We start from the raw sequence: 12,482 nt of genomic DNA, 5'->3' as shown, positions 1-12,482 counted from the left end.
CAATTAGATGCCCCCACTGTCACACCCTGCCCATGTATTTTTTCTCTTTATACCTTTGCTTCTTCTGCAGCAGCCAGTAATACAGAAGGCTGTGGCTGTGGCTACAAAAAAAGGTGTTTTTTTGTTTTGTGAGCCCTAAATAAACTTGCAAATCACAACCTTTAAGATTGGGAAGCTTGAAAAAAGGCTTACAAACAAAATAAATACATTTCCATAAAAGGCCATCAGCTTCAACTGTTCCCAGAAGGAGTAGCTGCTGAGAGAATCATTGGAACAGAGTTTCTATAGAAGTTATTGACCTGTTTTTTTCCCCAGTTCAATAAACAGTACACACAAAAGGAGAAAAAAAGTGGCTAATGCCCTTTAATGGTATTTGTAATGGAGATGTTATCTGAACAGACTAACCCAGCCCTTCAACAAAGCTCCTCCCTGTCACCATGTACCCACTCCCCAACCAAACCAAACCAGTCAAACCCCAGTCCCTAAAAGAATTAATTGAAACAATGCAAATGGAGATTGGATAACCCCTTTGCCACAAGGGACTGCGTACTTCTCATCAGCCGCAGCATGGATGCTTAGAGGCCTCCAAACTGATGGCTAGTCTGGAGAAATCTTAATTTATAACACCCAAGCCAAGATAATTTATGCTTCTATAAGCAACAGTGTAATTATAACTGTAGCAACGTACTGCCTTCCAGTCTCGGGCTATCAATATCATTAACTTCTCCACCCCACTGCACCTGTGGTAATTAGTCACCAGTGTTTTTAATACTACCTCTGCCAGCTGAAATAATGCTGATGTTCCACACTGTTTTGTTAAATCGGGACCTGAATGGGATGTACTCGAAGAAATCTAAAGAAAAAACAGGGGAGGAGAATAAAGAAAAACATTATTTTACCAGTACAATTATTTTATGCTTATTACACGGCTTTGGAAAGGATTATTTCCTTCCTCTTCCCAAAATTCATTCATAAGATTACATTATCAAAAAGTATAGACCTGTGCATGTTGTTATAAATACAATCCCTGGGGACAGGGACTGGGGCACTGAAGCGCCTTCAACACTTTAGTTAGCCTTCCCATCAACCCCACCCAGCTCAGTTTTACTGCTCCCTACTAACACAGGAAAGAACAAAAGTTAAAAATTCTCTATGTCCCCTGGAAGCTGCAGCATTTCACAGCTTCTCCCAATCTGACGACTCCAGCCCAAGCCTCTGAAGGCTGCGTACAGCCACGCATTGTGTCAGTGCTGCTAGCTCTCCGCAGCAGAAGCGGCCTCCTTGCCTCCTGGAGGTGACGCACACTCCCCTCGCTGTCATCCCTCTGCACTGAAGGCTGAAGACAAAGCATGTATTCAGGCACTGCGAAGACTCAGCAGAGCTGAGCAGCAGCAGCCTGCCAGGCTTCAGCCTGCAGCACTGCTCCATCCGTTTTTAGAAGCTTAGAGATTCTTTGAATTCTTTAGGAAAGAATTAAACCCACTTCTACACTTTATTTTATCACCATCTGTGAAATACTGTGAAATATCAAAAGGGAAGGCACAGAAAGGGGGGAGATAAAGTTGGTTAATCCACATAACAGAGATGAAGGAGAAGCAGAGCAGTGTGCTGTGCTGAAGCTGACAGTCTCCCACGCTCCGGATCCCTGCCATGCCAGCAGCACGGAGACAGCAGTCCAGCCCCCTCTGGTGTGCAGCATCTGTGGTTTGGAGTTACAGTGGCACAGCACAAATGCCTGCCAAATGAACTCGCAAACCTCAGATGCCCTCGAGGTGATATGAACACATTAGCTTGGGATCATCCAGATCAGATCTGGAGCTGCTGTCTGAAAAGTTAAGCCGAATCTCTCATTTTATTTGTCCAGTTACAGACCAGCATTACAGAGATCTCCAAAACTGAAAAACACAAAACCAAAAATCCACCAACAAAGAACAGTACTAACATACTACAAGAGCTAGAGCTAAGGAAGATGTGCTTAGCATGTCTGCCACGCCTGTGTCAGTTTCAATCAGAGCCTTTAACATTCATTATATATATGTAATTAGGTTTATAGGAATCCAGCCAAGCAATTGATTGTGGAAACCTGTCCAACATGGCAGCATCACACTGCCATGTTCAGATTTACTTCTGTGACCAACTGCAGGACAAACTCTGCACTGCTGTGGACAGACAGGTGCCTGGACTCCCCTTGCCCCTGGGGCTTCACAGTCGCATTGCAACTTTTAATAGCAACTTCCAAAAGTCAGGCTGGATTCAACAACAGCCTTACTCCAGAACAGCCTTACTCCAGAACAGCACCACTCAGAGCACGCTGCTGTCCTGTGACAAAGGACACTTCAAAAACTTCTGGTGTCCCTGATTAGTGTTACAAACCTTCCTGATGCTCCAGTGCTGCAGTGGTCATATACCTGTATGGATCTCTAATCACAGGTAGGTGCAATTAGACTTGCATTGGCACTGCTGGCAATGTAGCACACACCAACAAACTCTAGTACTGCCAGAGACTGCCTCTAGGGTAAGGCAGATTTTCTGCTACTCATGACCTATAAAGTCAGTCTTCCTAGTAGCATTACTGTCCATTGAACAAAGCATGAAACAGTCATCAGTGCAGGCTCAAAGCATGCTGTTTTCTTTTAGCACTTCCAATAGCTTTTTTTCCCCCTGAGATGTATTAGCCACAGCAGCAAGAACATACAGATGGATGGATGCCACCAGATGGGATCCAAAGAACCATTTCCCTCACTGAAATAGGAAGCGATTTTGAAAAAGCAAGCAAAAAAAAAAAAAAAAAAAAAAAGTAACGAGTAGGGTAGCAGCAACTTCTATTAGCCTGAAAGCAGCAAGTATTTTCAGCTTTCTGTCACCAAGAAGAACAATATTTGCAGGCCAAGCCTCAAAAGTTTGGGTGATTTATCCATATCAAAGCGGTGAGCTCTACAAGGTTACATTCAAGACTCGCAGGGTATTTCCAGGACTATTGAGAAACCTCACTTAGTACTCTTGATGACTGCTGACAACTGCCAACTTCATAATTCAATAAATTACTTCCAACTTTTCATATGGATTCGTGGATGTTCTCAAAGTCTACTTTTATTACTTTTGGTCCCCGATTCAGCAATACACTTTCCAGTCCTTATATTAAAGCTTTATTTTTTGAATCCTAGTATTCACTTCTTCATTAGAAAGAATGCCATTGTCTCGTCTTTGCTATTGTTCTGAGTTTTTTTTTTTATTACAGTCTTAAGGTTACTATTCCTGTAAGGAAGCACTTTTTCTGTGGTCTCCAAGAAGCTATACACGTTTAAAAAGTGCATAAAGACCTAGGTCCCCAGGGCCACTGCAACTGCCTAATTCTCTGTCTTACTATTTGATTATTTGCTAGTTTATGTTTCTGGAAATACAAAATTTGATGCTAGAGCAAACCTTGCAAAATTCACACTTTGTTGGAGGGAAAAAAACATACACACATCTTCCCATTGTGATGCTAATGGATATAACTTTACCTCCGCCAACTGGAAGAGTGCCGACTTCCCACAGTGCTTTACTGTCTCAGGACTTGACAACTGGGAAGTATTTGATGAAATCTAGGTTTTAAATGAACAGAGGAGAAAATATTTCAGTGTTAACCAGGAACGGCAGACAAAAAAGGAGAAAATAAGTGAAGAAACTAAAGAAAATGAATTAGTTAAATCAGTCACTTTTATATCTTCCTGGCAGAAGGCCCTACTTCAAATTAACAATCCCATCCAAGAAACACTTAGCAGCCATTTAGAAGTTAGCAGGATATAAACACAGATAATATTCTGATCATGCTGTGCATTTTATGTGATTCCAAGTGAACAAAACACACTTGTTGCTAAAAAACCATCATCTGTGGTGCTAAAGGTTAAATAAAATTCTCCTGGGAAGCCTGGGTAGTATTTCCCACTTGGTCAGGTACAGAGGAGGACCATTTGTCCCTACAGGCACTGGGTGCTTGTTTCACTTCCTTTCCTCCATTAGGAAAAAGACAACCTTACACCTGGGCATTAAATTTGGCCTTCTAAATAGATGGTGGTGTGCCAGCACCAGCACTTGATAAATAACTACCGCTGCACTTCAGAACTGCTTTTGCAGCCAAACTGTTCTGATCTGCTTCCAAGAGCAGCATTATTAGTTCAACAACACAACAATTTTTCATTATTTCTCAGATTTGATTTTGTTTGTCATGGCAGTACATGGTAGCATTTGGCCTGGAAGCCTTGAAAAACTCTAGGATCAGGAACAAGACCACCCGTATTTCTATGGCATCCACTTCCTTATAAAAATCACACTTATGACCATGACCTTTCAGATGCAGAAGTTAAATATAGCCTTTTTCTTTCCCTTTTTTTTTTTTTTTTTTAAACTTTATTATCCAAACAGCCTTTTGTCTGTCAAGCAGTTTTATTAGATGAAAAACAAATTATGAACACCCACCGTCCATTTTACCACCAGCTATTTAAGATATAGTGAATAATTGACTGCGCATTCACGATTTAAACTAAAATAATTCAAAATCCTAGTTTTCCTGTGACACAGTTCAGTGAACCCACTCAGGATCTCAAGACTCAGCGCAGGAGGAAGGGCTCCTATATGCTGCACTTCGTAGGAAAAGAGCCTTAATTTTATCCTCCTACTGTAATACAGTCGCAGTTCTTAATTTCTTCAGTGCAGGATGAATGGCAGAAAAAGGACAGAAACACCCACACCTTAAAGTATAACCTGAGAACATGTAGACATGCTGTGCCTTCTGAGGCACAATGTGAGAAAAATCTAAAAGATACAGGCTTGACAATAGCACGGGCACTTTAACAAAATGCAAGTCAGATCCCTTATAGTACTAATTGGAAGAAAGGGAGGCAACATTTTCAGCAAAAAAATACTCTCTTCGTAGTCAGGAAAACAAACAGTGAGAGACAAAATTAGCACTTGTTCTGGTATATTTGTCTAATTTATATAAGGACTTTACTTGGGAAGACTACAGCTTTACCTAAGGGAAGGCTGGAAGACAAGATGCTGACTAGATCTCACACTCCCAATTTCACAGCATTTTGACCAGAAGTTTTGGATCCAAACCTTCTGTTCAGCACAGAAATGCACAGAAAGGGCTGCCCTCAGGTCTGCTGAAAGCGAGCATGTGAGAACGCAGCACGGACAGACCCACCCTCCGGCGTGCATTTTGCTCTAGTGCTGATAACCTGCTGGACCAGCGAGGAGGAGCCGACTTTGCTGCATGCTGGGTATGATTGCATTTTCATTACATCACCTAGAGAAAAACCTCAGAAGAGGCCCTGTAAGTGAAGAGGGTTAAACTAGCAACGTTACTGCTGTCACTCTCTGGAAGCGTTTGTTTGTTTGTTTAAGGACGAGAGTTTAGCTAAGTAAATCTAAGAGGTCCCCGTGTTCCTTCCCTGCGAAGCAGCCCTCACCATCTGTTCACGTTTGCCACACACACAGCCAGTATGGCCAGGAGAGCAAAGGGGCCCATCTGCTCTGCCTCCCTCACATGGCAGGGAGGATGGCAGCCAGCAGCCCATGTGGCCAGGCGGCCCGCAGACCAGCGCCATGCCAGGCGGCACTGCCCTGCATAATGGCCTTCCACAAAGGCACAAGTGAGAGGGGCAAAAGTGGGACCACCAAGCATTTGCTAGAGCAGAGCAGAGTGAAGAAGCCAAGAACGTAACTTGGAGACACACCAAAATGAAAAACAAACAAACAAAAACCCAAACAAAACAACAAGCTTATGAGGACACCCCATCATGGCAGAAGGCTGGTGCACTGGCTGCCTGCACGCCCACAGGCCCCAGCACAGTCTCACTCCCAAGCCTCTAATCATCTCTTGTGGCGAGACAACACCGGGCAGGCCTCATTAGCCACATCCTCATCAGCTTTAATTGAAGACTGCGACGCTTGTGCCGGCCAGCCAGGCTGAGGCTCTATAGAAGAAAGAATCCCAGACGGCATCAATGCAACGAGCCCGTTCTGAGTGACAGCGGCCTTGTACTGCGGGGTAGAGGTGTCCATTTAAAATGCCATACCTACTCAATGGGATCTCTGTCCTCACAAAGACTCGCTCTCGCTCAGCCTGCCGCAACAGCGGTAAAGAGACAGGAAACATATGAAGAACGCCCAGCCAGAACCAAAAATGAGGTGGGACGGCTGCCAAAAGACTGCAGGCACATCAGACCACAGCACAATTCGCATTTCTTCACAGGTCTGCGTGGCCACTGGCTAAATAACTACTTTTTCTCCCTCTCGTTTTTCTTTTGTAGCTTTGTATGTTGGTGACAGCAGCCTACTGCAAATTGCTTACCATAATTTAGCTTCCTAAATGCAGAGATGCATTCATATAGACAGGACCCAGTAAGAAGTGGCGCATTAAGGAATGGGATTTTTGCCAAACTCGACAAAGACACCCTGTGCAAATGAAAGCCCTTATATTTGAAGGAGCACAGGCAGCTTTAATAGCAGGAATAATAATAATAAAAAGCTTAAAGAGGTTCTTTAGCATGCATAGTATTTTCCCCTGGAACAAAGTAAATGAAAATCAGGCTGCAATCTTAAAGCCATTTCTCTATTGCTTTAGATAAAACACGATGTTAGTCACTGCCATTAAGGCTTCATAACAAAAGCATAACACTGGAGAAATAGTCATGGGAAAAAAAAAGTTGTTTTTTTTTTTTTTTTGTGGGTTCTGTTATTTCCAGACACCGAAAAAAAAAACAGCCTAAAAAAACCCCAACCCCTCCAGACTGTAGGCATATTTTAGTATTTTTAAGAGGAAAAAGATTAACCCTGGCATTAACTTTGGCCAGTTTCTAATTAACTTTCTAAGCACCTATTCTTCCTAACATTTGATGATTCATAGATGTACTCCACTTTGACAAGTGAGCTGGCACAGCGTAGCGGTATGAGATGAAATACTGTCACATCCTTAAGACAATTTTCAGGTTTGCTGTCGTTTGTTCATGTACAAGGGGAATTGATTTTAGGTTCTGTAAAATTTTGAAGGTATGTCTGAGTCAAGCTTCAGAGTATGATTTGAAAATGCTGTAATCAAGGTATTTCGTACCCTGTTCAACTCTGTACACAGCAAAAAATAATGTAGAATTAAAATGTAAGATTTTTGAGACTAAATTAGCAGATTCACTAGTGTGAAACTTGGTAAGAAAATTCACATGAATGTTCCACACTGCAGATCTTTTGCTTTCTTTGAAAGCTTGATTTCATCAAATAGCTTCATCCTGCTAAATATCACTAATATTCTCAAAAGAACTTTCCAATTTAACCTGTAATTTAAAAAATGATAGCATGTATAAAAATGTTTTAACAATCAGAGACATCAAGTGTACTGTATCTTTTATGGAGGTGTTTCTATTCAGGTATTTTATGGCACCTGAATCAGTAAATTATTATTTATTTTTTCTAATTGGACTCAGGGAACACATCAAAGCACATGCCAGCCAAGCTAAAAATGCACAGTATATAATTAGCTTAACATTTAATAGAAGTAAGCATGTTGTCTGTAGTCAAACCTCCGTAAGCACATGGAATAACCAACAGCATTATCTTTTCATCCCCTTCCGTTCCTCCAGCACAGCGCCAGCTCTTTTCACACACACCCCAAATATACCTTCAGCATAAGAAATTCTGCAAGTAGTACCAGACTCCCCCAAATGGGCAAGAAGAGAATAGGTGTCAAAAATCAATTTGTAGAAGCACATTAAACATGTGGAGAAGAAATTCATAAAAACAATCTCTAAGGACTCTAAATTTTCAATACATGAAGAAGAGAGAACAACTTATATACTTAGATGTCACCACCTAACAGTGCTATCACATAGCCTTGTAGCTATGGTAAGCTTCCTTTAGCCTGCAAGTTTATTTTTCTAAAGGTTTCCTGCCTCTGGGGCAGCTGTATCTTTTTTACAGCGTTTTTTTCCCTCACTATCTTTTGTGTACGCTATGGACATCTCTTCAAATTACTGCTTTTTTCCCCTCAGGATTTTTTTAATGCAATGCTGTCATGAAGATAAACATCTACTGATGGGAGCCTCTTAAGAGAAAGGGTGATTAACCATTCAGTGACAGCCCTTATTGGTTCATTGCTTATTCCCATCCTCCCCCATCATATTTTAGCTATTATACCTCAGCAAACTGAAACAATGCAGACTCCTCAGTTTGTTTTACAGCTCCTGGGACTCCTGGCTGTGATGTGCTTGAAGAGATCTGTCAAGAAAACAATTATATTTGCATCATTTAACTCTTCAGTTTCATTATCAAATTTCAACACGTGAAATTTCTGATCCATGATAGTGAAAGACCATTGGTACCAAAGAACATGCCGATGACTCCCAGCATACCCCTACAAAGAACAGTACCTGCTTTCCCAGGAGACATGGAAATAGTGATCTTGAATCATTTTTCACAATGAAAACCTTCCTAGGATCAACAGAACAGGCTAGAACTTTTTTTGAAGGGCTTTTGTTTGCCCGTTGACATGTCAAAAGAGGGTTAACAACAAAAACTTAACACTAGATTGTATTTCACTGTTCAGTGAAAAGACCCCGCCACAGAATGGTGGTGCTGATAGAGCACAAATTGCTGCTCAGCATGGAAGATAAGTGTGGGCAGGGACACAACATATGCATGCACTTTTAGAAAAGATACCCAATCGATCCCAGAGACTATGGGAACTTTTTTTTTTTTTTAAAAAAAAAAAAAACACCTACGTAGCTCATGTCAATTTTTTTTGGTTGCAAACTACGCTTTGAATTCATCACAGACCTAGGTACAAGTACCATTTATTTTGTCATTGATACACAAACCTGCCATGTACTAATTAGGCACAGCCTCACTACAAACCGATTAATATTGTTGAAACATATGAATAATAAAAATTCATATAAAAATGAATAATGAGCTAATATGCATTTCTAATTATTGATCAATCAGCTACTTCTAAACTACACGTTTTAGAAGTGCAGACGAGCTCGCTTCCTGGAACCCACTGAAGTTCTTTGGTTGGGAAGAAAAAGCAGAGGTCATGAACCCTTTAAAGAGCATATCTTGCAGCACACAACACAGTTCTTGCTACTACCACATGATTCTGGCTCTTTCCTGCTTGGGCATTGTAAAATGAACTCAATAACTGCACCGGTATTTTTCGTACTGGTTAAAAGATGGGTAACAGGGAAATTGAAGGAGCAGACTTATCAAAAGGAACTATACAATGTTTTATGTTGCTCAACTGACAGTTTAAGTACACAAAAGTATCTCAGAAATACTGGAAGATGGATGTTGAATTAGTCCCATAATTAACACTGGAATTAACCAATTTTAAGAAGCTTTTAAGTATTGTTTTCATTAACAGCAAGCCAGGCGTTTCCTAACAAGACAAGCCAGCAGGCTGTTTAGGAGCTTAATCACAGGTTATGTATTTCATTCTGGCCATTACCTTTAATCAGGAATAAAGGATCAGTGCATTAATCATTTTCTAATACATTTTCAAAGCCTCAGATCTCACGGTCTTGTGGGTTAATGTTAAAACAAAATCATGTATGCCGGGCCTGGTATGTATCTACTCCTAAAGCGATGACATTTAGGGAGGAATATGAAGGTGCACACAGCAAGGAGTATTAAGACAGTAAGATTCATGGCTGGTCTGAAACCAGGTAATAAAAGAAGCCCTTGCTCTAATAAACTTTCTTTCCATACACACCTTCTCAAATGCCACCCAGCATCCTGTACAATCAATATTTATACAGCTAAATATTTAAGCCACTTAGATTATCGTCATTTAAGAAGTTGAAAAGGACATAAGCGAGTGATGCTTACAAAGGGCCAGGACTCCCTGCAACCTCATTTGCGTCATGTTATTTTTGTCAACTAAATCCATTAGACCTTGAATTAAAAATTGCCGTATTTAAAAACAAAAGCAAAAAAAAAAAAAAAACACAGTTCAGTAGCACTATCTAGCTATTAGTGGAAATACATTAACAAAAATGTTGCACATTGCAAAACCAAAGCATAGTTGCATAGAGCTGTTTTGTGGTTACAGAATAGAAGAAAATCTTGGAAGTTCCAGAACTACAGTTATTTTTGATGGAGTCAGGGCCTAAAGCAGTCAGAATGGCTAAATGACACCCAAATATACCTGTTGAGACTTCAGTCAGTTAGACTCCAGTTAATACCTAAGTGCAGGAATGACACATCCTAAATCACTGCTTAAACCACAACTCTATTATTGCTCTAGGGTTTCAATCATGTTCCTGAACACAATCTCCTGCACTTCAAGCCAGACACATCTACCAGATACACAATCCAGTAACATAAACCTCAAAACAAGGAAGAAATACTGCCATGAATTCCAGTCAGAGGTGTTTAATTTCTCTTTCAGCTAAACACCAGATACCTTTTGAAAAAGAAAACATAAACAAAAACCATTCCCTTCTAAAGAAACTCACCTCTGCAAACTGAAACAATGACGACTTCTGACACACTTCCGTAGAATTAGTCGCATCAGATTGGCAAGTATTCGAGGAAACCTGAAACAAGAAGCGTGGAGAGTAAGACCTCAAGGGTTTTTCTTTCAAGCTAAGAACAGTAGTAGGCAAAATGGAGTATCAGGCAGCAGTAACATGCTGTGTTTAAGAGAAAATGGACAATGTAATGTTTCAGATTCCCGGACTGGTTGAATCCTGGTTGAATCAAAATGAAAGGTGAAAACATAGCTTAGCACCCATTTTAATGTATTTCACAATTGCCTAATAAGAAAGAGCATGATAATACCAGGGATTGTTTTTTTTATTCCAAACTGCAGAAGAGTTGCACACAACAAATACTACACTGATGATTTTGGGCTGCATACACAGATACCTGGTATTCATGATGCTATCTACTACCTCTTTAATTTACACTTCCATTCCGAAGAAAATTAATTACTTAGAAGCTAAGAAGGAAGTTTTTGAAACCACTAAGGGTTGCCTAGTGACAAAAATAATTGCTAATCACTTCACAGCATGAAAATAAGTAGTTAAGGGTGCCACAAGCCTTAAACTGCTCAAATAATAAACATAAACATCTGTTTAGGGGTGCTTATGAGAAGCAGTACAATCAAGCATCATAACTTCTGAAATCAAAACACAAAGAAATGACTGCTCAAAACCCCAAACCAACAGCCAGCCTCATCTGATTTCATAAGACCTTACCTATACTGCTCTTATTAGCCAGAAATTTGTTACTCAAGCATCCTTCTGTAAAGGGATTGTACTGAATAGGAAATGACACGTTTGAGTGTAAAATATTTACATGTCTGACTCCTAGGAGCTGAGGCATTATTAATATAAAATACGGTACGTAACATAACTCATAGAAAACAGCAGAAAGGAAGGAGGCCTTGTGGGATTTTCGAAAGGTAGGTAACAAGATGGAGTTTTTTTTCCCCTAATGATTTTCAATTTTTCACGGAATTCCATGTTATTTGAAATATTTCAATGCAAATATATTTTTCACCTCATTTCTTATCAGAATGGGTGTGTCAATAGCATTTATTTGGCCACATGAGATCTGGCTAGCAACTGTGTCTGTTGCCTGCAAGAACCAAGTGCCACAGATTCACCAGGCCTACAGTACATGCAGTTTGTTCTGCTGCTCCTGCTGCTGGCTGCCCCAAGATGCTCGTGCATGGCAAGTACACAAGCACAGGAATCTGCTGCAGAGGTTCTGCCTTTGCAACACAAGAGCTGTTGTGCCCACACTCACAACCTGGGGGAAATTAACAGTCTCTGGGGTTTCTAATCTTTGCCAAGCTGAAGTTGACCAAAGAGATACAGTAATTACTGAAGGGCACAGTTGTACTAACAGTGCCATTGCATGGCTCTCATTTCCTGCTGTAATACAGAGTACTCAACATTGCATCATTTCTTCTCCTCTCTCCTCCTACTGGCTTATCCTCAGCTGCACTCAAACAATCTTTGTTTCTGATTTACACCCCAGGCAACACCGCTGCGTGCGGGCCCTGGGCAGCCTGGCACCGCGGGCCAGACAACCGCTCATTCTCAGCCAGGAGGAAGCCGTCGGGATGCTGCCTCCGCATCCTCACAGTCCCCTGTGGGTTACTTACCATGGCCTGCTCTGAAATAAATGAGAGGCACAGGACAGCACCTGGCTCACACGTCCTCCTTCCTCACTGAGTGATCCAAGATTTGCATCTGGTCCTGATATGCAGGGCAGCAGCAAGGGGGAACTGGCAGAAGAGCCACCTTTTGGACTGTGCTACAAATTCAGGGCTTTCTGGGAAGTTAAGCACAGAGACCGCTAGGTGCTGCTCTAAGGCAAGCAACTGTCCTCACGGCCTTGGGAAGGAGCCTGAACGCCAGGAGCATGCCTCGTGGAGTTCAGGTTTATTGCAGTTTAATGAGCAGAGCAGCGGCAGGATGAGGTTTTGTCTCGTGCAACCA

At 41.3% G+C, this 12,482-nt stretch overlaps 1 protein-coding gene across 35 annotated transcripts in view; it reads right to left on the bottom strand.

The window, feature by feature from the left end:
• Positions 1-12,482, bottom strand: part of BBX (BBX high mobility group box domain containing) — a 148,024-nt gene that overhangs the window by 44,076 nt on the left and 91,466 nt on the right. For all 35 annotated transcript variants that reach the window (XM_027449501.3, XM_038183169.2, XM_027449496.3 and 32 more), the window contains 4 exons: positions 10,488-10,568; positions 8,170-8,250; positions 3,504-3,584; positions 776-853 (listed from right to left, as the gene is read on the bottom strand). In XM_027449501.3, the coding sequence (XP_027305302.1) occupies positions 776-853; positions 3,504-3,584; positions 8,170-8,250; positions 10,488-10,568 (321 nt within the window). The remainder of the gene's footprint in view (positions 1-775; positions 854-3,503; positions 3,585-8,169; positions 8,251-10,487; positions 10,569-12,482) is intronic.

Source organism: Anas platyrhynchos, chromosome 1 (assembly GCF_047663525.1).
Source record: "Anas platyrhynchos isolate ZD024472 breed Pekin duck chromosome 1, IASCAAS_PekinDuck_T2T, whole genome shotgun sequence".
Taxonomy (NCBI): domain Eukaryota; kingdom Metazoa; phylum Chordata; class Aves; order Anseriformes; family Anatidae; genus Anas; species Anas platyrhynchos.
This window is presented reverse-complemented; position numbering and strand designations above follow the sequence as displayed.